At 34.8% G+C, this 23,450-nt stretch overlaps 1 protein-coding gene across 14 annotated transcripts in view; it reads left to right on the top strand.

Annotated features, from left to right (window-relative positions):
- USP34 (ubiquitin specific peptidase 34) overlaps positions 1–23,450 on the top strand; it is a 147,310-nt gene that overhangs the window by 90,235 nt on the left and 33,625 nt on the right. For all 14 annotated transcript variants that reach the window (XR_007506089.1, XR_007506088.1, XR_007506093.1 and 11 more), the window contains 18 exons: positions 697–752; positions 853–973; positions 4,600–4,783; positions 9,831–9,994; positions 11,046–11,111; positions 13,474–13,620; positions 13,706–13,762; positions 13,862–13,939; positions 14,645–14,739; positions 15,748–15,920; positions 16,531–16,684; positions 18,193–18,271; positions 19,797–19,850; positions 19,946–20,041; positions 21,652–21,716; positions 21,813–21,888; positions 21,990–22,037; positions 22,766–22,831. Coding sequence is in view for 1 of the 14 variants with exons in the window: in XM_049801085.1 (XP_049657042.1) it covers positions 697–752; positions 853–973; positions 4,600–4,783; positions 9,831–9,994; positions 11,046–11,111; positions 13,474–13,620; positions 13,706–13,762; positions 13,862–13,939; positions 14,645–14,739; positions 15,748–15,920; positions 16,531–16,684; positions 18,193–18,271; positions 19,797–19,850; positions 19,946–20,041; positions 21,652–21,716; positions 21,813–21,888; positions 21,990–22,037; positions 22,766–22,831 (1,779 nt within the window). In the remaining 13 variants the exon portion in view is untranslated. The remainder of the gene's footprint in view (positions 1–696; positions 753–852; positions 974–4,599; positions 4,784–9,830; positions 9,995–11,045; positions 11,112–13,473; positions 13,621–13,705; positions 13,763–13,861; positions 13,940–14,644; positions 14,740–15,747; positions 15,921–16,530; positions 16,685–18,192; positions 18,272–19,796; positions 19,851–19,945; positions 20,042–21,651; positions 21,717–21,812; positions 21,889–21,989; positions 22,038–22,765; positions 22,832–23,450) is intronic.

The following is a 23,450-nucleotide window of genomic DNA, read 5'->3' as shown; positions in this document are numbered from 1 at the left end:
ACTCTGCAAATGCTTGTGCTGGCTGGTGGCCCTACATAAATCTCTCTAGTTCATTCTCAGTGTTGTGTCAGGAGTGTGGGAAGGGAAGGAAGGTAAAGCCTTAACCCTGGTTTCTCCAGAATGGGAAAGTCTTGTCCTCTCCTGACTCTGGAAGGTCTCAGTAGAGGCAAAAATTTTGCTCCCTTCCCCGCCCTCCCCAATCCTCTGCTCAGTTTCCTTCCATTTCTGTTTTATTGATTGAATCTCTTAGCTAGGCTACAGTTCTGCCTACTTCTGCTGCATGTTGCTCAAGCGAGAAATGCTAATGGGACTTTCCAACCTTCTGATGACAAACTGTGTATTCGTGTGAGAAATAACAGTTAAACACTTCCCTTTAAAACACTACTTTTCCATTTTTTTCGGTATGATAGAGGTAGTATCTTCGTGGGGTCTGGACTTGAAAGAATAAATGTTACTTCATTTGAACTGTACCACATAGATTTTAAAAAACAGTTCCATGACATTTATAAAAAAGTATTAAAATACTGTTGCAAGCATGTTTGAAAGATGAGTTTTAATTGTCCCTGGTTTTCTGTGTGCAATAACAAAATTTCATCCAAAAGTATAACCATCATTTCAGACTAGGCTTATAAATTGTAATTCATGAAGTATGTAATTGTTTTCCATTTATATTCCATTTTCTTTATTTTTAATCAGACGACACTGCTTGATTTAGATGCACTAGCAAGACATCTTGCTGACTGCATTCGGAGGTAAGGTTTGCTAACAGTAATTTCACTTGTAAGTTGCATTATATTTATTGTTAGTGGGACAGAGTTTTAACACTTCCTTTGTATATATTTGCGTATATAGCAGAGAAATTCTTGACCATCAAGATGGTAATATAGAAGATGATGGACTTACGGGACTACTTCGTCTTGCAACAAGTGTTATTAAGCACAAACCACCATTTAAATTTTCTCGTGAAGGCCAGGTAAGAAAAGGTCACTGAAAGACCGCAAAGAGATCAAAATAGTGTCATCTTTTGTTACTATACTTTTTTCATTTCACCTTTTTTCCACCATTTTGATTGCAGGACTCAATATATGAGGGTATATCATATTTTTAGCTTTAGGATGATGGATAAAAACACACATATTGTTCCTTTATTTAAGAAGTAGCACATTCAGTCCCATCCCTTCCCTTCCTAACTGTATTTCATTTCAGGATGGAGTTCTTACATCTTAGAAATGTTATTTATTTTCATTTATTATCTTTAAATGTTATTAGTATTGATCAGCATTAACTGGTTTAAGTCATTAACAACAGCTGCTTTTTGACCATGTCCTGAGACAGTTGTGATCTAAAAGTAGCTTTTAAGCTCTACATCTACACAGTGGCAGACACCTGTTAGAAGAATGTTACATTCCACCTGTGCTTGTAAGATGGAAGAGTGGCTAGGCAGGGGAAGATGCTAAAAAATTTCTACTTTGTGTTTTGGGGCCACATTGTCTGAAAAAAGAAAATAATCTGTGGTGTAAAAGCTGACTTAAACTGATGTTTTTGCCCTCTGTAAAAGCTGATTTAAACCTATGGGTTTTTTTTCTATAGGCTGTACTGAACTTACGATTAGACCTTAGTGAGGTTTCACCAGGGAAGTAGTCCCCTGTATCCAGTTATGTTGTATATATCCTGTCTGTTTACTCTGTTATCATAAAATGGCCCTGAAGGTAATTTTACTATCCAAAAGTTTTAATAGTGTCCACATTGTACACTACCTAACATAAAGTTACATTGCTGACAGCATTTTAAAAGACTACTACTCTGTAATTCTCCTGGAATAAGTGTATTTTAAGTATGGAGAGCTTGCAGATTAAATTAGAGCAAGAATTTGATTCACAGAGTGCAGTATGGAGGATGATGTAGAAATGAAAATAGAAGAGGTATGCAAAGATCAGATTTAAGTAGCTTGGATATATGAAAAATATAAGAAGAAAACAAAAGGGAAGCTTAAGTAAAGGGGAATGACACTATACAGAATCCTAAAGTACATTGGATGTATTTAGTATCTCACAGGGAGGCCAGAAATTTGATTTGAAAAAATGGGTGAATGTGAACAGAGCAGTATCCACAGGAAACTTCTCAAAAAGAATTTGGCTTTGCTGAGAGACAGGGACTTAGTACATTTTCTAAGACAGTCATGATCTAGTATTAATTTCTTAAATTTTGTGTTCAATATTCAACTTACTGCGCATTATAAAGTGCATTAGTGAAGAGTTTTGCATTGTGTTCAATGTAATGGAACAGGATTGTGAAAACACATGCTTTTCTCTGAGCAAAGGCTGGTGAAAAACATTCCAGAAAAATACACTGGCAAATACTGAAGATAGTTTAGACCTGCCCAGAAGATTCTGGTGCTCTGCTGTGCCTTTTCTTCCCTACAGATTCCTTCCCTTATCTAAGTAAATAAAATTATTGTTTGGCAAATATTGTCAAACTTTAAAGGTCACATTTTGTTACAACAATGGATACTTCAGCTACCTTCTTTGATGCCTTTTATAGATAATCACTACCTACCTTATTCTACACTAAGTGGACAAAAATACATTTTCAACATATACTGGCTAATACATCTTCACTAGAAAGGTGTATCTTAAGGGCACTTCAATGGTAAAGAAAAATACTTTTAACAAGATTGGGCTTTTGCATTTAGCCTCTGAGCAAAATCATCTATAGCATTTTTTGTCTTCCCTGCTCCAACATGTCAGAATTCAGTCAGCATAAATACAAGATTAAGGATGTTAATCAGAAAAAGATAGATCCAGATCTCTGAAGTTACTGCTTTTCTAGTCTGGGACACCTTAAGGTAGTGGGTGTGTTAAAACACCTCTTTGAAAAAGGCTGCAGCACAGCACTAGGCTGCAGCTGAAAGCAGTCTGAAACTCCACTTAGTCCATGCAGCTGGTCTCTTGGTGAGCTGTAATCATCTACACCTGACAGGTATGGTTAGGAATGAAAACAAATCAGACTTTTGCCCTACAAGCACTCTGCTACAGACTAAGAAACCAGGTATCTATTTATTTTTAATGTTATGCATTTTCTTTCTCCAAGTGTGGAGAAATCTGGAAGAACTTCGTTTAACTATATTGGCCAGGAGAAGACCTTTCCATATTATTCAGCTCTAAACATAAGACCCTGATTATAAGATTTTATATTAACACTATAGGAATTTCCCTGCATGCTGGAACAAGGCTTGTTTTGGTGATGTTGCTGTGTACTCTGCAGAAGGCCATTTTTTGAAATATTTAGGACTTACTTAGATTTTACAGCAGAGCCTGCCTTTTAATGTTAAAAGGCTTCTTAACTGAATATACCTGAATGGGGAAATTCAGGAAGAACATTTTTATTTTCTTTTTAATTACACTGTAGTAATTGTAGAGTGACGTATAATAGCTGGATTGGTAGCCTGTGCTGTACATATGGGGAAGAATTCTGTCCCTAAAAAAACTGAAGAAGATATCTTCGGGCGAAAAAAGCAATCAAAGTTCTGCAGAGGTAGAGAATTTATTGTCTGATTATGTAGACAACCGAAATGCTACACTACTGATATGATTTAATGATTAAATACAGTTTGTTGAGATTGTAGACATTTTACAGAAGTCATGAAGTGCAGGCTATGGATCATGTCATCAGCCCTAGACACGAAGTATGCACGTGAATTGCTGGTTGTTTAAGGAAATTTGTTGAAGTATTGCTTTATAAAATCTGTTCAAATTTTTCTTTCATGGTCTTTCATTACACCACTTAAATGACTAATTAGTAATGTTTACTTCATAGCTGAAAGGTGGGGGAAAGCCTTTTCCTTTTCACCATTCTGCGATTCTTTGAAGGTGCTGTAGTTGTGGAAGAGTATGACCGCTTGTTCTTAGAGACTTATACAGATTATTTTTTTTTTTCATTATCCTTTTCATATTTTACTTTTGGTTTAATTTTATTGAATTAAATTGGCTACATAGAAAGAAGGTACTGAAGTTTAGACAGATCCATCTCATTTTTTGAGTCTATGGACAGAAAAGATAACTAAGAGTGTGTAATATATTTATCATCCAAAGGCAACCTGACTTGGCAGCTATGCCTGTGCCTTCTATAGTTCTGTTAATATTCCAAAGATGAAACAGTACAAAAATACACTTGCGGTACACATGGTACATAATTTAGTGTGTGTTTTAAGATAAATTAGTGATTCATAAAATTCAAACAAGTAGAGAGATTAAGGTTATGTGCTGCCTTTTTCACTAGGAGAAACTAGTCTTAAAGTTACTAAAAATACATGTGTGTGGTTTGTTAAATTATATTATCAATCATGAATCAAGCATAATTTGTCATTCTTTTTCACTGAACATGTTTCTCTTTAGGCTATAATATGGTTGCAGTGCACTTTATGTGGTATAAAGTAAGTTGTTGAAACTCGTAATTCAGAACTTGTATACAAGTCAGAAAGTTCTGTAAATGATAGTGGTTTAGAAAGTCTATAGGAGTTTCTAGAAGATTGTTAGTACATGTCTGTTGTCTTTTAAGAATGTGTTCAAACTGCTAAATGTGCTGATTGAACTGTTTTAGGAGTTTCTGAGAGACATCTTCAATCTTCTGTTCTTGCTGCCAAGTTTGAAAGACAGACAACAGCCAAAATGCAAGTCACATTCTTCAAGGGCTGCTGCTTATGACTTGTTGGTAGAAATGGTAAAGGGGTCAGTGGAAAACTACAGGCTGCTCCACAACTGGGTTATGGCACAACATATGCAGTGTAAGGACCTTTATTCATACATAACTTTTGAGTATTTTGTGGAAAACTAGTCCATTTGCATTTTCTGTTCATTTTGGTTTTGTTTTGAATTTTCGGATTTATAAAGTTCAGTAGAGAAAACAAGAGTGTATTTGTAATATGGACTCTCGTTCTGAAGATTCTGTGTTTATGATGGGGATGGCTAGCCACATTGTGAGCAGTACTGCAATCATGGAGTTTCCATTTCCTCCTGAAATACATCAGAAGCATCTGCATTTAATGACTTTCTAAAAATAATGATCTGTTAAGAATGCATAGGTAGAAATGGGGAAATGCAAAGGTGACACAGAATGTTTTTAGATTTTAACTGAATAGTCCCACTTTCCAAAAGTAGTGATGAAGGAAGACGTTGCCACTAACACTACTTTTAAAATTCCACTTTGTAGCTCTACTACTTATCCACCATCCCTTACGGTACTGTCACAGAGAAGATGTAGCCATCTTTTGCTCACCTAGCAAATGAGTGGTTTTAATCCCATGTATAATTTTCAGATCATCTGTTCTTAAATATGGGTTATTTAAAGTATGTGGTCCTGTTAAATGACACGGACACATAGATAACATTGTTAGAGTGGATTTTACATGTTTCGTTGGCTTGTGCTGGATTTTAATTTCTGTTTTTCCCTTTCTAACATTAAGAAACATGGTATGTTTATATGTAAACCAAAGTATATAAACCACACTGAGGTACTGTAGATATAGTGGGTATTAAAGCACTGTCATGTTTTTAAAGTCTCTCATATCTTTGTAGTTTACTTCAGTCTATACCCAGATGTCTGCTTACAGTGCTAATACAATTTTGTTATGGTTCTTGGCTTTCATGCTTCCTGTGTTTTGGAAACATAATTCCAATGTATAATATGTAAATTACCAAAATTTCAAGTTATTTAATATTTATCTTTGATTTGCAAATTCTCGTTATGCATTTTTAGCTTGATGCCCAGTTTTAAGTCCTGTAACCTGAGGACCTGTAATTCATTATAATCTGTGGAATTGATTTAGTGCCTTACAATTCAGGAAGCAAAAGAGAAATCTGATTGTAATAATGTTTTGTGTTCTGCAGTCATATGCCTGGGGCCTTCTAAAAAGCCTCCAAAGTCTCCTATGTTCAGGGAAAATATTATGAAGAATATTTTTTTGAAAATATCAGATATTTCTGTTTTCTGTGAGTGCATCTTCTGCTGCTGAGGTTGTCTGTGTCTCTCCAGGTGCAATCATTCGGTTTTACAGTTAGTATCTTTCTCGCTCTAAATCCCAGTGATTCCTAGGTGCTGAAGTTTTCCATAACATTTACCACAGTTGTTGCTTTCTTCCAAATACTCTTCTCTAGATTGTTTGTTCCTTCCTGAGTTCTCCAGAGCCATCTGGTCTGTGCTCCTGCTCCATATTCGGGATATCTCAGTTTCACAAATGTTAATTTCTTTACAACTGGCAGAATGCCGTTGTCTCTTTCTGATGTGCAACTGACACAGGACTTCTGATACCTCATTTTTTTAAAGTCTTGTTATTCCATTGATGTGATCCAAAGATTCTTAAAATGTTTTTTTCCACTTTGCTTCTCTCTGTAATCTTATTAGTCTTTCAAAATCTTAGTCTTAGGCCTGTCTCCCTGTTCTTCTTAGGGGAAGCATTAAGGAAAATATTATAAATTTCCATCCGGTCTTTGGTTTTAACATTTCAGTTTTGTGGTTCACTGCAGAAATCTTCAATCCTGCTACTCGTACAGTTGTCCTCTAGTCTCACTGATTGCTGTCTCTGCTATTCTACCATTTTTTCCTCACACTCCTAACTGATTGAAGCCAGGATGTTCTTAAGATATGGCTTTAATGCAGCAAAATAAAGTAAAATTTTTAAAAAGAAAACATCTTGTTAAAGGATATCTAGCATATTTTCCTTGAGACCAAAAAAAACCCACAGTAGGGTTCTAATTAAAAATTATGTTACTAAGACTCTATTTTGGTAGTCATATTAAAATGCACAACTGTATACTGTTCTTCAAACTTAGACTACTATGAATAATGTGAAGTAGTTGTAGTGAAGTTTTAACTGCAGCAGCATTTTTCTTTAAAGCTTCCACTAATTTTGCTCCCTTCATAGATGGATAGAAGAAGAGAATGACTTGCATGCTTTTTTCTATTTCACTGTTACAGTGGTTTTAGCTGAAGACATAGGGGTCCCTTCATGCTTTTTCAGCAAGTGATACCGTAGGAAGTGAACTCCTAAGTAGCTGATGTCAGCTGACTTTTCTCCTCCTTTTTATTAAGAGTGAGGGCTAACAATTAATGCAGAGTCTGATCCTACTGAAGAGGGGATTGATTTAGATTCCCTCTGTGTTCATAAAATTTCTTGCAGTGTTTTGGAGTTTTGCTTTCTTTAAAGACCAAGACTAACAAAAACATTCAGTTCAAAGGAGGGAAACAAGACCAGCGGTTTAAGATAATGTTTAAGATAGTGTCTGATGTTATGTTTGGAGCAGAAGCATGATCAGAAGGTGAAATACAGAGAAATGCAGAGTCATTTGAAGAGGAAGAAGTTCAGTTTTATTTTGCTTAAAGTAGAATATGAGTATTGCAAGTTTGGTTACAAGTTTCCCTCTCTCTTCCTGAGAAAAGGCTGATTTCTATAATGACAGTGAGGAATAAAGAAGATAGACATAAATAAGGCTTAAATTTACCTTTCTAGTTAAGATCCACATGCAAAAGGAAAGCTTTTATTATGAAAATGAAGACAGTTGCTTAAAAATCCCAGGGTGGAGGAAACAGGATCTTCCCAAGAAATTCTTTGTCAAATTTCTGAAAGCCCATTGTCAGATTGAAGTAGGAGGAAGATACTCCCAACTATTCTCTTGAAGTATACAGAAGTTGCCTGATTTCTTTGTAATTACAACTTGATGAGCTATAAGCAGTGCTAGATGCTGAGTACTTACATCAAAAAGGGTGAACTAAGATGTTGCAATTTAAGGATTTCAGTTAAGGGAGGGAGTTTTGTGTTCTTCTGCCATGCTAAGTACTTTCTTTAGGAGGTTAAACATGGAGGAGAGCTTTGTTTCAACTGGCCAGTCAGCCCAGTGTAACCAGGTAACATGAGGTCACACTACTGAGATTTGTTGAAACAGGAGAATTAAAACTCTTTCCTTCCCTACTTGAAGCTGCAGAGCTAAAATTTGTTTTGATGCCAGTGCCAAAGTGAAGATTATTACAATTATTTGTTGTGCAACAGAACGTCTTGTTGGTCTGCTCTCTGAAGATGTGAGGATGTTCAGAGGATGCCAAATAGTTTCCTGAATTTATATCTGGTAGTATGAATTGAGAAGAATCCTTAATGAGCTTTTAATCTTTGGCAAAATAATTAAGGATTTAAAATTTAAATCTTGAGCCCACATAAATTTTGCGGATTGTAAAATAAATCCAGATTACTTTTTTGCTTTTTTTCTTTATATTTGAACATATACTTCAGTAGAGGTGCTGAATTATTTGCAGGACACTACCTTTTTGGAGAATGATATCCTTGGGGATGACTGGCAAAGGTAGATGCATTGCAACTTTTTGTGTCAAACTTCTTGTATACCAAGGAAGATAGGCTGCAGTGAATTTTCTTGGACACTGGATTAATTCCTCTGTAATTTAGTGCTTGTGTCATCTAGTTGCCTCTGCAGCTCAAAGATTAATTCCCCATTCCATTCTCCTGTGTGGGATGCTAGAAAGAGAAGCCTGTCAGTGTCTAGAAGCAGTACTAATCCCTTACAAATGGTTTGTCTAGTCTAGTTACCATCTTCTTGATTGGCAGATGAGGAGAACTTTCCCATTCTTCTGATTTCTTGGCAGCCATATCAGAACGAGGCTTATTAAGAAGAGTCTGTCAGGCTTGCCTAACTTGTCTAGTGCCATGCTGTGTAAGAAATAGATTGCTACATCTGGTATGAAATATAGAGGAATAGAAAACTTACAGGAAAAGAGAATGTCTCTTCAGTCTGATTCTCTAGGCAATTCACTTCTTGCTTACCCCTATTTTTCTTGTACATAGCAGATTTCTTTGGTATATATGGCTTTGAAGTGCAGAAAAAAAACATTCCTTCTCTTCCTATAAAAACTGTTCCCAAGTTTATTCAAGCTTGTGTATAGTCAACCACTTCATTTCACTGCACTTTTGTGTCTTATCTCTGATAAGCATTTATCCATCTTCTGTACTGGTCAAAAAGATCTTTTGCTAGCCTGGCATTGTTTGTAGTAGATGTCATTCTGAAACCAGCTTCTCTTCTGAAAAGAAAGGTCTTGCTTCATGTGTGGTTACCCAGATGCCAAATCTGTGTTTTGTTATGTGAAAGAAAGGCTCCCTAACTTGAGTCTCTGGGTGCCGAGACTCTGCTTTGCTTACTTACGATGTGACATAGGGGTGCATGAGAATGGGTAGTAGAAATTATGAGTAATTTTTGTATTGGGGGAATGACTGGTGTACGTTTGGGAGCTTGTAAAGGTTGTATGTTATCAGTTAAAAGTATGTTCTCAGTGGTTTAGGCAGTGGAGTGTTGAGAGAGCTATGGTTGGCTTGTATTATAAAAAAACCCCACATTTCTTATGTAGGAAAAATGCATAGCAGCCAATGCTTAGAATTTATGGATGCACTTGATGAAAACATGATGTGGTTTTACCAAACTTTAAATTAAAGGTAGAGGCTGGAAGACCATTACTATATCTAATACTACCACTAGAACAAGTGTAAGAGATGATACTTGCCATGAGTAGTGCTTTGGAGAGCACAGCAAATCAGTTGCAGCCCAGAGCAGTGTGGCATCTAGAAGGGCTTGCTGCTGTATCAAGTGATTTTCCTGAGGTACCTATAGTGCATTTTCTTAAAGAGGAGGTATGGTCTGGCTCATGTCTGTAAATGTAGAATGCATAAACAGGATGCATTTTATTAATGTAAGCATAAAGCCTTTAATTGTATTTATGTTTTTGTAAATTGTCCTTTAAATTTGTTTTTTTCTGCGTGTGATTCATATTTTTTACAGCTTCCCATGCACCTTACAAGTGGGATTATTGGCCACATGATGATGTTCGTGCTGAATGTAGATTTGTGGGTCTAACTAATCTTGGAGCAACGTGTTACTTGGCATCCACTATTCAGCAACTGTACATGATACCAGAGGCCAGACAAGCAATCTTTACTGCAAAGGTATGCTTTGGGGTCTTATGTTCCTTGTGTGGATTTTCATAGAAGTTTAAATTTAGAATCAGTGCAAATGCTGATATAGACTTACCTTTAAGACTTATTTCTTGATAAAGAATATTTCTTCAGGACTTAGTTTGCTTTTTGTTCAGTTGGATTCTTTTGCTGATGTCTAAAGGTAAGAGATTTATAATTTTTCTTAAATGTATTTGTAATACAGTAGGTTCTTAAGGTGGCATTGTAATAAAACATGTTCTCAAACTCATGTTTCTGTTGCTATCACTAGAGTTATTCAAGTTTGGTTTTATGTGACTTGTCTGTTGTTTCTTAACTCTTAATTTGTCATTTTCTTAGAATAAAAGTCATTCTTCTTGAATGTTTATAAAGTCCCAGAGCATGTATCTCATGCTACCAAAAGTACAGCAAGTCCTATAAATTACATTGGTTAACTTCCAGAAATAGAATATTACTACTTATAGCTATTTATTGTAATAGAGAAAGCTTTATTTTGATCCCTGACATCAACAGAGCATATATAATGTGTGAAACACCCTAACTGGCAGTGACCTCATCATTTTTTGTTATCGTTAAGTTATTGGTAGATGTCACGTAACTTCATCTAGAATTAGACATTTATAAATAAAAACAAAAAATAAAATACAAGAGGGAAGCTCCTGGTCTGCATATGAAATGCATTATATAGAGGGTTGACCAGAACTCTCACAACGTCTATGAACTGAAAAAAATCATTCCAAAATTAATATGGGCTTTTGTAATACCTTCCCAAAAGCTCCTAGCTGCAGTAAATTTTTAGAAAACAAAGTTATTCTTTTACTTAGGTTTACTGTTGACATGCCAAAAAATGAGTAGGTAGTACTTTATGTATAAGTGTAAAATAGTGTACTGTGTGTTCTTGTACACAGTAATTTTTCTTAATTGTCCATAATAAAGTGATTGTGTTTTTTGTTTAAAAAGATGATTGTTTCATCTTTTTAAGGGCTGTTTTTGGAACGTTATAAACAAAAAGATAAAGTCTTCTTTTATGAATTTCTTTTAGTATTCAGAAGATATGAAACACAAGACCACTCTACTAGAACTCCAGAAAATGTTTACATACTTAATGGTAGGTACGAAAGAGAAGATTTTATAAAGTATCCTATTTTCAGGGGGAAAAAAAGAGGGGGGGGGGGGGGGCAAGAAAAATGCAGTTACCATTCTATATGTAAATTCTTGTCAGCTTAAGTCCATTGTGCCTAAGTTTTGTAAATGAGTGTCTTAACTGAAATAGTTTTTACCCACTTTAAAACTGCTATTCAGCCAATCAGTTAAGCAAACATTGGTGTAATACTTTTCATGAAGAGGCAATATAAATCCTAATCTAAGATAGTGTTTAATATTGGGCACCAACTCTAATGAGCAAGCACCAGCTCTCAAATGTTAGTGATTGTCTACTGTGTTCTTAAAAAAAAGTTTGTGAAGTGAATATATGGGAATATCAGGCTCGGGTGCCACAGTTTGGGCATCCTTCATTTATTTAAACCTTTTACCCCCAGCACATGAACGCTCAGGTAAACACAGGGTGTTTTCTATAGCTATGGGACTTCAGTTACGAGTGAGTTAACAAGTATGAAAATGAAGTCTGCTTTTTAGTTAGTCGTGGTGTGGCTGGGTATCAGGGTTGTGCCCTGTATGGACACCCTGTGCACTTACATTGCTAAATCTCTGAGTGGTCCAGGAGCTCCCTGGCCAAGCATCTCCTTGGATGCAATAATGGACCAATTTGAAACTGGGTAATTGACTGTATTTTCCCAATTAATTATTTTACTGATCGTTACAGGAGCCCTCCAAGTAGCGATCTGGGACAATGCTACTACTGCCTCTGCTGTGTCTAGTCCAGTTTCCAAATGACTTTTGTAAATGATTAGTGAAGACTGTTTCTGCAGAAATGACTGCATAGGACAGTCCTTTGTATGGATTTAAGATATTTAAGAGATGCTTTGTATGTAGTGAAGGTGAATCAATAGAAATTAATTACACAGATGCTGGGAAGGTCATGTAGGACTCTTACCAGCTGGATTATAAGAATTTAGCAAAACGGTGATTTGAGGAGTTTTTCCAGGTCTAACTGAAGATAACCACTGCAAGGACCCTAGCAACAGACCCCCATCACTACCAGACACTGACTGTCCTGCTAGGATGTTTTGATTCCGTATGTGAGCACCATGCCAAGATCCCAATAAATTATTTTTTTCTTTTTTACAAACACTGCCATGAGTGTCTCTCCAACACCAGTTATTCATTGTGTTTTTCACATGGTCATTGAGGTAAAGGGTTCTGAGCTTGGTTCTTCATTTAATCATGGAACAACTTGTTTGCCCCAGTTTCCCTGGTGATAAAATATAATATATCATTTTTGTTCATTGCATTTTCCTTGCTCCAGTGTTTCAAGGGTTAATCTGTTGAAATAAAGCATTAAAAAGCAACTAAAAATTTTGAAATTCCAGAGCCTGAGTAACAAAATTGAAGCAGTTGCTAGGTGTTCACTGTTGTTAAAATAGTGAAGCATTTCTGAAATAGTGAAATAATGAAAAAAGAAAACTGAGGAGAGCTGAGTGTTTTTGTTCTTGGCACTGGCTTTTGTGAAAGAAACTCATAACCACTTTGAAGACAAATAGAGGAAAGAAATTTAGGCTTGTAGTCCCTGCCATGAGTTGTAGAAAAAATAAATCTAGGTATTTACATAAGCATAAAATAATATAGGAACATAAAATCATATGAAGATTTACCATTATTAAAACCTTGAAGACTGACTTTATTCCAAAAAAAGGTAATATTTACAGGAAGCACTGTCTTGCCACACATCCTTAAAAGAAAACAGTATGTATATCATTGTTTACAAGAACAAAGTTCCTTCTGCTGTAAATAAGTTCTGCATTCCCAGCGTGCAAGGCAGCGGAATGGGGGATGTATTCTAAAGAATTGCTTTATACTGCAAATTCTTTTCTCTGAACACACACAGTTGAGAACTAGATGATGGAATTTTATAGCATAGAGAAGTACGAATGGAAATTAAGCACTTGTCAAGGTTTGAGTCAGTAGTGTCCAGAAATACGTAAATACAGGCTGATATTCCTCATACTATATTTTGTATCTGAACAGATGTGTCACATCTTCAGCCAAGTTCTTTTATTCTAATGACTCATTTTATTAAGCATTTATTAAATATTATTTATTAATATTGTACAAACTATGTTTTAATAATATTACAATAATGATAATAATTTAGTTAAAAACCGCTTTACATTTCATCAGAAGCATTTAAGCACTTAAACACTTTGTTGCCTAAAAGGCATATGGAGATACTGTATGTTAAAGTATGTCCTTTTTTAAATAGACATTCGTATATGTATATTCAGTATATCTGTGTAACTTCAAAATATAAGGATTTATGTTGATTTGGTTTGCTTGATATTTTTTACCTAAAGGAAAGTGAATGTAAGGCATACAACCCAAGGCCTTTCTGTAAAACCTATACCATGGATAAGCAGCCACTGAACACTGGAGAGCAGAAAGATATGACTGAATTCTTCACTGACCTAATAACAAAAATAGAAGAAATGTCTCCAGAACTGGTGAGTTAAGAGGGAGCAAAAGGGAACTTGAAAACTTATGGATTTGCTCAAATCTCCTTGACAGAATTTATTAATTCATTCACAGAAAAATACAGTGAAAAGCTTGTTTGGAGGTGTTATCACAAACAATGTTGTTTCTTTGGTAAGTATTCTTTCCCTATCCTTATCTTTTAAAGACTTTTTTTTTTTTAACTTCTCAAGCGTTATTTCATTGCTTTTCTCGTTGGTTGCTGTGATTTAGGACTGTGAGCATGTAAGTCAGACTGCTGAAGAGTTCTATACAGTAAGATGCCAGGTGGCAGATATGAAGAATATTTATGTAAGTAATGCCAAGCTGAGATGTGTAGCATAGATCACAATTATAAATGGGTGCAGTCAAGTATAAAAGACTGTACCATACGCTGCTGTTGTTTCCTTTACCTGTACTCTAGGTTTGGTGTATTTCTGGGTTGATATTACTAGGTAATTTGAGTGAATTGTTTCACCTTTTCAATGCAGCATGCTATAAGCTGGTGCTATTTGGAATTAACTGAAGATTGTGTTACACTCAGTAATCACTACTTCTGTGTTTTAAAAATGCTATGGCTATTTTTTATGAGAGGACATTTTTTCCTTTGTAGATGTCAAAAGATTTTACATAAGCATGTACTATTGCTTATGAAGTTAATTTAAAACTCACACTGGCATAGGTTTAGGTTTTCAAGTTTTTTAAACAACTATTAATCCCCAGATTAGAATGTGAATTTCAAGTACTTGAATTCTTTGGGACAGCTTGGAACCATTTTTTCTGAATTGGTTCCTAAATTTTGTGTTTGGATAAGGAACTGGTTTTCCTGTCAAACTCCTCTCTTAGTTCAGGTGCATGTTCTTCTTGCAAACTTTCTGGTGCCTTTGACCACCTTTACTTTCATAACTTATGGAAATGTTAATTAAACAAATAGAGGGGTTTGTAAAACAGGCCATGCAAGCACAAGATAAGATAAATGTAAGGGGGTTTTTTGTTGTTTTTGTTTATTATATGTAGGAATCTCTTGATGAAGTAACTATTAAAGACACCTTGGAAGGTGACAACATGTATACATGTTCTCATTGTGGGAAGAAAGTGCGGGCTGAAAAAAGGTATGATTAAGAAGAAATAAACATTCCTAATGTTTCTTTTTAGTAAATTACTGAAATTGCTATTGGAATAAGACTAATCCTTTAGATGAGACAGGACTGTGGTTTCATTCAGTTTGCTACTGTGTATGCCTATGAGGATGTGGTCCCTGTGCAAATGAGCATGTAACTAAGAAATCAAATTTCCAAAACAAAGAATACAAGGTATCTTAGCAAAAGATGACCTAGACAGTAAAATGTTTGTGACCTTTTTTTAATGTAAATAAAAAGAAATGTGTAGAAATTGGTACCTTTTGAAATCTGTAGCTTCTCCCAGTTTTAAAATGTCAGATTATTTCAGACGTTGTTCAGTACTTATGTTATTATGCAGGATAATTGCTTAGGTTTCCTACATAACTCCAAATTTCTTAATTAAAATTGGTAGTTTTCAAAATGTTTCCTTATTTTAAAATGTCTGCTAATAAAGAGAAAGCTAAATAAAAATTTTATATTGTTTTCGTATTGCAACTAACAAATTTCTTTTTTAGGGATGAAAAACCTCATAGTTGTTTTTCTAGCTGTTAAAAGGACGTGTGTGAAAGAGTAACTTACTTTAAAATCATTATTGTGAAGTTCATGAGATTTAATATAAGATACGTTCTGCACTGAAATTTGTCAGTTACAAGATAGTAACTCTGTCTAATGAGGGGATTTGCATTGTTAAATTCATTCATGACTCATTTTACAATATAATTTTAGAAAACTGTCATTTGTGCCATATGAATAAATTTGTTGTTACTTCCAAGGCACAATGATGGGCTAAGTAGAATTGTTCAATAGGCTAAATGTGACCTTTCTGCTGCCAGTTAGACTGCCCTGCTCTAGCACATTATGATAGGTGAATTTTATATTTATGTGACTTAGCAACAGATTTCCAATTTTATGTTTGAAATAAATGTGTTTAAAATCTTTGTGAAAATACAATTCAACCTACTAAACTTTTGTAAATCATGATTATTTCTAACCCTTAAGGGCATGTTTTAAGAAACTACCTCGTATCTTAAGCTTCAATACAATGAGATATACATTTAATATGGTAACCATGATGAAGGAGAAAGTCAATACGCATTTTTCATTCCCTTTACGTTTGGATATGACACCTTACACTGAAGATTTCCTCATGGGAAAAAATGACAGAAAAGAAGGTATGCCTCATAAAATGAATTTAGCAAGCTTTGTCTCTTTCATCTGTTTACCACTTTCTGTATATATACCATAAGCAAACAATTAGTGATTTTATGCTTGATTTTGTTTGCTTAAAGAGTTTCAATCAACCTATATTCCCAAAGTCATACATTCTTTTTAATGAGAAAAACAGCCAATTATTTTTGTTTTCATATAATGTTCAATTTGAATTATTCTTAAATTTGTTTTTAAAGTTTGAGAGAAATTACAAATAGTTACATATGGCTTGTTGCTGGCCTATTTTGATTTTGCAGGGTAATACTTGAACTTCAGCAAATGGCTGGCTAGCTGCCATCATAAATAAGATGTGCTAACTTGGAATAACTTAGTTATTAGTCTTGATCTCTTTAGTAGTGATGTTTTGCAAAAAAAAGCAATAACTGTTTCACAAGAGTTGGCATCTGTGTTGCTTGTTCTGGGTATGGAGTTTCTGACTGTGATTGTTGTGCAGTGCTGAAAAGAAAAATAATTAAGTGCAACTACAGGAAATGTGTGTGTGTGTAAGGCATAAATGTTGAAGTTCAGGTGTTTAGGAAATAACTGATGACATACTGTATTAAATTATTACAGGTTTTAAGGAAGATAGTGAATATTTGAAAGAAACTGAAAGTTACGAATATGATCTGATAGGTGTAACGGTTCATACAGGAACAGCAGATGGTGGACATTACTACAGTTTTATCAGAGATATAGTCAATCCCCATGCTTACAAAAACAACAAATGGTGAGTTATGCAAAACAACATTTTGTAATTTCTTATTTTAAAATAACTAAAACTTGTTGACTGGGTCAGACGCAGTATAGGAGATATAGGAGATATATGTATAGGAGATAACATGATGTGGGTTACTCTCAAAAGCACAAGATGTTGGAATTTGATAGGTGTAAGTATATTAATTTATTAGCATACAAATCTGTGTGCTGTAGCTGCAATATTTGTGGAGTGCCTTGGACACAGGTGTAGCAGGAGAATGCCTTGCTAGCCTCACATTACAGCCAGTGCTTGTTTCTTGACAGGACTATCAAAGACTATATTTTAATCTATTTCACTACAAATTAAGCAAGATTTAATAGTTTGTTATCCATAAAATCAAGTTGTTACCTTTGGCAAGCATACAACTACATTTATGATTGTGGAATTCAGTCCTTTTCACTTTGTCCATTTTTAGTGAAATGACAATTTGAATATTTATTCACTTTAAACTCTTTACATCCTGTGTGGCAGAAATGATGTTACAATACTTAGTTTATCTAAATATGTTCTTAATGTACTTTTTATATGTGGAATTGTTTTCACATTTGATTTTTAAGTTTATCTAGCTGGTGATCTTTTCCTATTGGCCACCTCCTCCTAGATGCGATTTACAGTGACATACTGGAATATTTGACAGCATTTATTTTTCTGTCCCTTTTTTTCAAAGATTAAAAAAAGAGACAGGACCTTCTTATACATAAGTGTGATGAATAAATGCTATGCACTATTTTCTTTTTAAATAATAATTTTAAATTTTTTTTTTTTTTTTAAACTATGACATCCCACTTCTACTTTGGAAACTTTTGCATACATTGGGCATATCATGGTTGTGAAGAGGAAGAAAAAGTTGGAAGAAGTAGCCTGGGAAAGGGATGAGACATTGGCATGGAAAGGAGGAGGGTCTTGCTAGGTGACATAAGACAGCAGGGAACACTGTCTGCCTTTCATTTCTGGATGTCGTATCTCAGATTCTCAGCTGAGGCCCTGGAACAGGAGACAAGATTTCCTCTATTCCTGTCTCTAGAATAATTAGCTGGAGCATTTTTGAAACTTGTGACCCAATCCCTGCTCCAGAGGGAATTGTAACAGTGTACCATGTTCTGTTTCCTTCCAGTTTGAGTTCTGTTGTTCCAAGGAATGATTCTCCTCTTTTTAATTTTTATTTCCATTTCACTCGGATTGACAAGGCAGATCTTGACTGCATTAAAACCCTATCTGTACCAGAGTCAGGCTGGAAAAATGAGGAAAATAATGTGTCTCTTGATAAAAAGAAAAACCAAGAACTGTTAAAATGCTGACTTCCTGATCTTAGTGAAAGGAAGTCACTTTTGGGATCAGTTTTTAGTTTGCTGTGATTCAAACAAGACATTAGAAATTAATAGGAATACTTAAATCTGAAGAATCATTTGAAGTGCTTGTTATGCTTTGTTTACCCTTAGAGACAAACAACAGTTTTTTAAAATCTTACTGTTTTACAGGTACCTTTTCAATGATGCTGAAGTAAAACCATTTGATTCTGCCCAGCTTGCTTCAGAATGTTTTGGTGGAGAAATGACTGTAAGTTACGACTTCTATTTTTGTCACATTCAACCATTACAATATCTGTTCTGAAGACTTCCATGAAGAGTCCATGGTGTTCACCTTTGGTCTGCCACCTGTTGTGAATGTATATGAAACAGTTAGAAGTGTTAGCTGTGTTTTATTAAACCTTTGACAAGTTTGTTGTGCAGGTGATACTTTACCTTATGTTCATCTAGTTAGCTGTTCTTCCACCATCAATCTCTTCAAACGGTCTCCTCCTCCTTTGGGGGATGACAGACTTGGCAAAGTAAGCTGGTGGTGCAAGCTTTCTAGTTTTTCTACACTTTCTGTAGAACAGAAGTTAAGATGACGAAGGAGAAGGGTCTTAATTCCTCCTGTACCAACTATGATATTTGATTTGTGAATATGAATCCACGTGTTTTTATGTGGCTTTTAAAAGACAGGTGTCAGAAGTATAGCATAGGTATTACTAATGAATCAAAATGAGTTAGTGAAGTCTCTCTCCAAAGAAGAGGTATTTCTTCACTATATCTGTTTTTTTCATCATATTATTTATTTACTTACTAAAAAGTGAGTATGCAACTAATTTAGTAATCCTTTGCTTGGATGGTTGCTTTGCTCAGGCTTGACTGAAGGAATAATTACTTCAAGCTTATGCCTATTGTGGAGAAACAGGGCTTTTTGATCTTTGTCTGTCTTGTGTTAGGAACTTCCAGATTCTGGTCTGTGAACCTCTTACAGTCAGATCCTTTTTCACTGGTGACAGAACTGAACTAAAAACCTGTCAGATCTGTGTACAGCTTATGCTGCTGTTCAGCAGGAAGGTTTGAGCTCTGATATTAGTAAGTGATTTTCAAGCTAGTAGATCTACAGGCTTAAGTAGTTTTGCTTGTTCCTTTTATTGTAAGAAGATAAAATTTCTTAAGTTGATGTTTGCTTGCTTTCAGTAGTACAAGGTTTTTTAATATAGTATCAGCTTTGTCTTTTGGGTCAGCCCACTGCCCTGTGACATCAGTCTGGATATTTTTACACTGTATTAATACGAATAACTGTTGAACGACACTCAAAGGTTTTCAGGTTATGCTTGAATTGATAATTTTTGTATATGATTTTATATAAATATATAAAATTATATAAAACAAATTATGAATAATGCAGTATCTTACTAAAACAGTCCTGTGCATAAGAAAACTCTTCTTGTCTGATAAAGACAATATGCAGAAATAAAACAAAATATTTTGTTTGGCAAATGGATAAAATACCTTTAGGTGTCTAAAAAGAAGTGTAAATGAGATGGATGAGACAGGAAATAGCGGGAGATGTAGGTCACAATATTATACAGCGACTTTGAAAAATCAGAATAGGCCACTGTAGAAGAAAAAAAAAGAAGGAAGACTACTTTGAGGAAAGAATAAATTGTCAGCAGCCTCCCTGCAAATGTCATGAAATAGTTCACTTGCATATTTATCTCAAACTGCCAATAAGCAGACCATTATAAAAAAACCCTTGTAATTAATGGTTTTATTTTTTTTCTTGACAGACAAAAACTTATGATTCTGTTACTGATAAATTTATGGACTTCTCATTTGAAAAGGTATTTCTCTTCTAAACACTTGTTATATGATTATACTTCTACTTTCATGATTTATCTCTGAAAGCAAAAATTATACAGATGTTTTTCTCTTAAAGACACACAGTGCTTACATGCTGTTTTATAAACGGATGGAACCAGAGGAAGAAAATGGCAAAGACTACAAATTTGATGTTTCGTCAGAATTGTTGGAGGTACAAGTTGATTTGTTTTAACACCAATTTTAAAATACTGTAGGAAATCCTAAACAAATTAGGAATCTGAATAAACACAGGAAAGTGAATATAATTTAAATCAGTAAGATGACAGGCCTTTCATTTGGCTGTCTTCCTTAGAAGAATGTCATTTGACTAGGAAGTAAATTAAGATTTCCACTGTATGTAAATTTTAGACGTTTTCTCATTCTGTCCTGTATTTTCTAATTTAGATATCTGAATTGTTCTGCATCTTATTGGTAAAAAATGGTAGAGCACTGTTTTTCAGTATTTGTGAGAGCTTATCAAGATTTTCTGAATAGTTGCAATATTACAGGAAGTATTCTCATTAACCACTGTCCTTTTCATTTTTCAATTCCTCAGCAACTTACTGCTTTGAGGTGGGACAGAATAAGAGAATAGCTCTAGCTGTTTGCACTTTTGCTAGTGGTTGTGAAATTCTATGTGAAAGCAATGTAAGATTGTGACTGCTTGTGCTTGTGATGGGGAGCATAAGTCAGAAAAGGATCTCTTCCTCCCCATAGTCATAGTGTAGCCCAGGTGTTAGTAAAAGGGGTAGGGGAAACAAAACCCAGTAACAGCTACAGCTCCCTGTTCTCCTCAGTGATGAGGGCTGCTCTTAGGATACCTGGCTATTTATGTAAAGATACTATTTAAGCCATGTATGGCTTGAGGAACTGAAAAAGGCAGCACACAGGAGCAGAGTATTTAACTAGGGATCTCGCTGTGCTAGATATATCCCCAATGTGGGATTTGTAAGACATTCTTCTCCCTTTTTAATCACATGAAAAGCCAGTTTCCCTGCTCCCTCTGGCCAGAAGTATTGCTTTATCGTCTGTCACATGTTAGGTTCTTAGCTTAAAAAGACTCGTCATCCCCCGTCAGCAAATCAAATGGTGCTTTTTATCCTTCTCAGTCTTAAAAATAATAGTAGATTTATCAGAGTTAAACTTTTAAACTGTTTTTATATGAAAAATGCTACAAACAGATTTGGTCAAAAACATCATTTTGGAGAGAGGAACAGGGGGGGTCTGGCATGAAATCATTTTCTGGTTAATGATGGAATCTCAAGTGTTACTCTTTAAGGATTTATCAATAGTTCACAGGGCTCATCAGGCTTTGGGTCAGAACTTCAACCTTTAGACATACCTAGCTAGGCTGCTGGAAAGTCTAACTGATCTCAGTTAGTGAAACTATGTCTTTAGAGAGTTTTGGGGCGTTTTTTAAGTCATTACGCTATTGCAGACATGAAAATATGGTCTTAAACTGTGGCTCTTTTTTTAATATGTTGGACTGGTTCTCAAAATTTCAGCCTAAAAATGTAAGTTGTAAAAATGAGATCACAGAAAGAGGAGAAGGTTCTGAGCTCTGTTTTACAGTTATATGGCAAGCAAAACTAATACTTGCTATAGTATGAATAAAACAACTTTGAGCCAATCCTTTAAAATGAAGAAAACGCTTTCAGAAATAATTTTTTGTCAGAAAAATTTCTTTCTTAGCCATGGCAAGAGTTTAAATATTCCTAAAATCATGCTTATGTAGTGAAATAAATTGCTTTCTTGTATCTGATGTTAGCATTTTTTCTTCAGTGGATATGGCATGATAACATGCAGTTTCTTCAAGACAAGAACATTTTTGAACATACATATTTTGGGTAAGTTTTTCTTAAAAAATGTAATATTAATGCTTCTTTTCTTCTTGCAGATTTTCATTATTTATTTTAATTAACAAATAAAATTACTGACTCTAGGTTTATGTGGCAGTTGTGTAGTAGCATCCCAAGCACACTACCAGATCCAAAAGCGGTTTCCCTGATGACTGCAAAGGTATATACTTTAAAAGTATATCATGCTTATTTTAAATTTTACCTTGTTCACGTTTTAATTCAGGCACTCCATAATTAATGGTGCAATATTTTTTTTTCCAGTTAAGCACTTCCTTTGTTCTAGAGACATTTATTCATTCAAAGGAAAAGGTATTCTATTTACTTGTGAATTCTCATTAATTAACTGCATGACTATAGTGAAAAGTATATCTGTACTTTTTCATTTTAAAAGTGTGATTTAGAGACGTATTAAGTACCACAGATGATACCAAGTTAATGATTAAAGAGTGTCATTTAACACATTTATAGTAAACACTGCGCAATGCAAAAAAATGCGAGTTCTGGTTTTAGCCTTCTCTGCCTCAGCAGTGCATCAGGAACAACAGATTTTTGTCTTCTTTTAATTTGAAAATTCCTGGATGATTCAGATCTTAACAAGCACTTGTTAGTCTTTTGCAGAGGGGAGCGTTTACCACTAAGCAACAGTTATGCTCATTAATTTTAAAGAATAAATACTAGCATGAACAACAAGAAAGTTCCATTCTATCTGAAACATCTTTTTCTCAGTCAGATTTTACTTCTTTCTCATCTATGTTGGCATAATGCTACTAATTCTAGCTTTTCTGGGATTAGTAAGAATATGTAAGAATGTGTAATTGGACAATTAGTCCAAATATGTAGGTACTAGTTGCATTAGTTTCAACGTATGAACTGTTACTTTTGTATAGGTGCAACATATTACCAGTTTGTAAAGCATTTAGTGTTTGTAGCTATGTTCTTAGGATTCAGTGTTCTAACTGACCATTTAGAAATGTTTAAAGATTAAGTTGCAATTTATTATTTTAAGTTACAGGTTTTTTCTGTATTTCTTTTTACAGCCTACAATGCTTCAGTGGATTGAACTGTTAACAAAACAGTTTAATAACAGTCAGGCTGCTTGTGAAGTAAGTGACTTAGGAACTCAGCAAAGTACAAACCAACTTTCTATATATTGTTTAACTTTCCTGGAGGTTCGTATCCCTGGAATATTTTGGACTATGAACTACTGTATTTGGCATATTTGTGCACTATGAGATTAAATTCATCCTCTCTGAATACTGCAGATTCTGGGGAATGACTTGACTTTTATTTTCAGAAGCCTATGGCAAGACCACAGGTCAAAATCACTTTGTCACTGCACTAGAACACACAGTGTCTCAACCTCTTTATTTTATTACATACGGATTTGTGTAATTAAGAGGTGTTTAAATGAAATCACACAAGAGAAATGGAAAGAGACTAGTGTTTAAAGGACTAGAATGGCAGGAACTGGAGTTGAATCCAGCAGAAGAGGGCAGTGAGATAAAAGGCAGCAGTGCAATGAAGAATCTTAGAAGGAGGGTAAGAACAGCTAATGTTAGAATTAGCTGAAAACAAATTCATATAGTGCCTTGCTTGTGAAGCTGAGGATCTTGTACCAAAGTGGAGAAAGACTTAAAATTCTTGGAAAAAGGAGAAGAAAATGGCAGAATGTTTTTTTCTATAAATTTTTTCAGGATGCTGCTTGAAGGGAGTCTGTGACAA

This window comes from Accipiter gentilis, chromosome 5, assembly GCF_929443795.1.
Source record: "Accipiter gentilis chromosome 5, bAccGen1.1, whole genome shotgun sequence".
NCBI classification, from domain to species: Eukaryota; Metazoa; Chordata; class Aves; order Accipitriformes; family Accipitridae; genus Astur; species Astur gentilis.
Note: the sequence above shows the minus strand (reverse complement) of the source record. Positions and strands in the feature narration are given on the sequence as shown.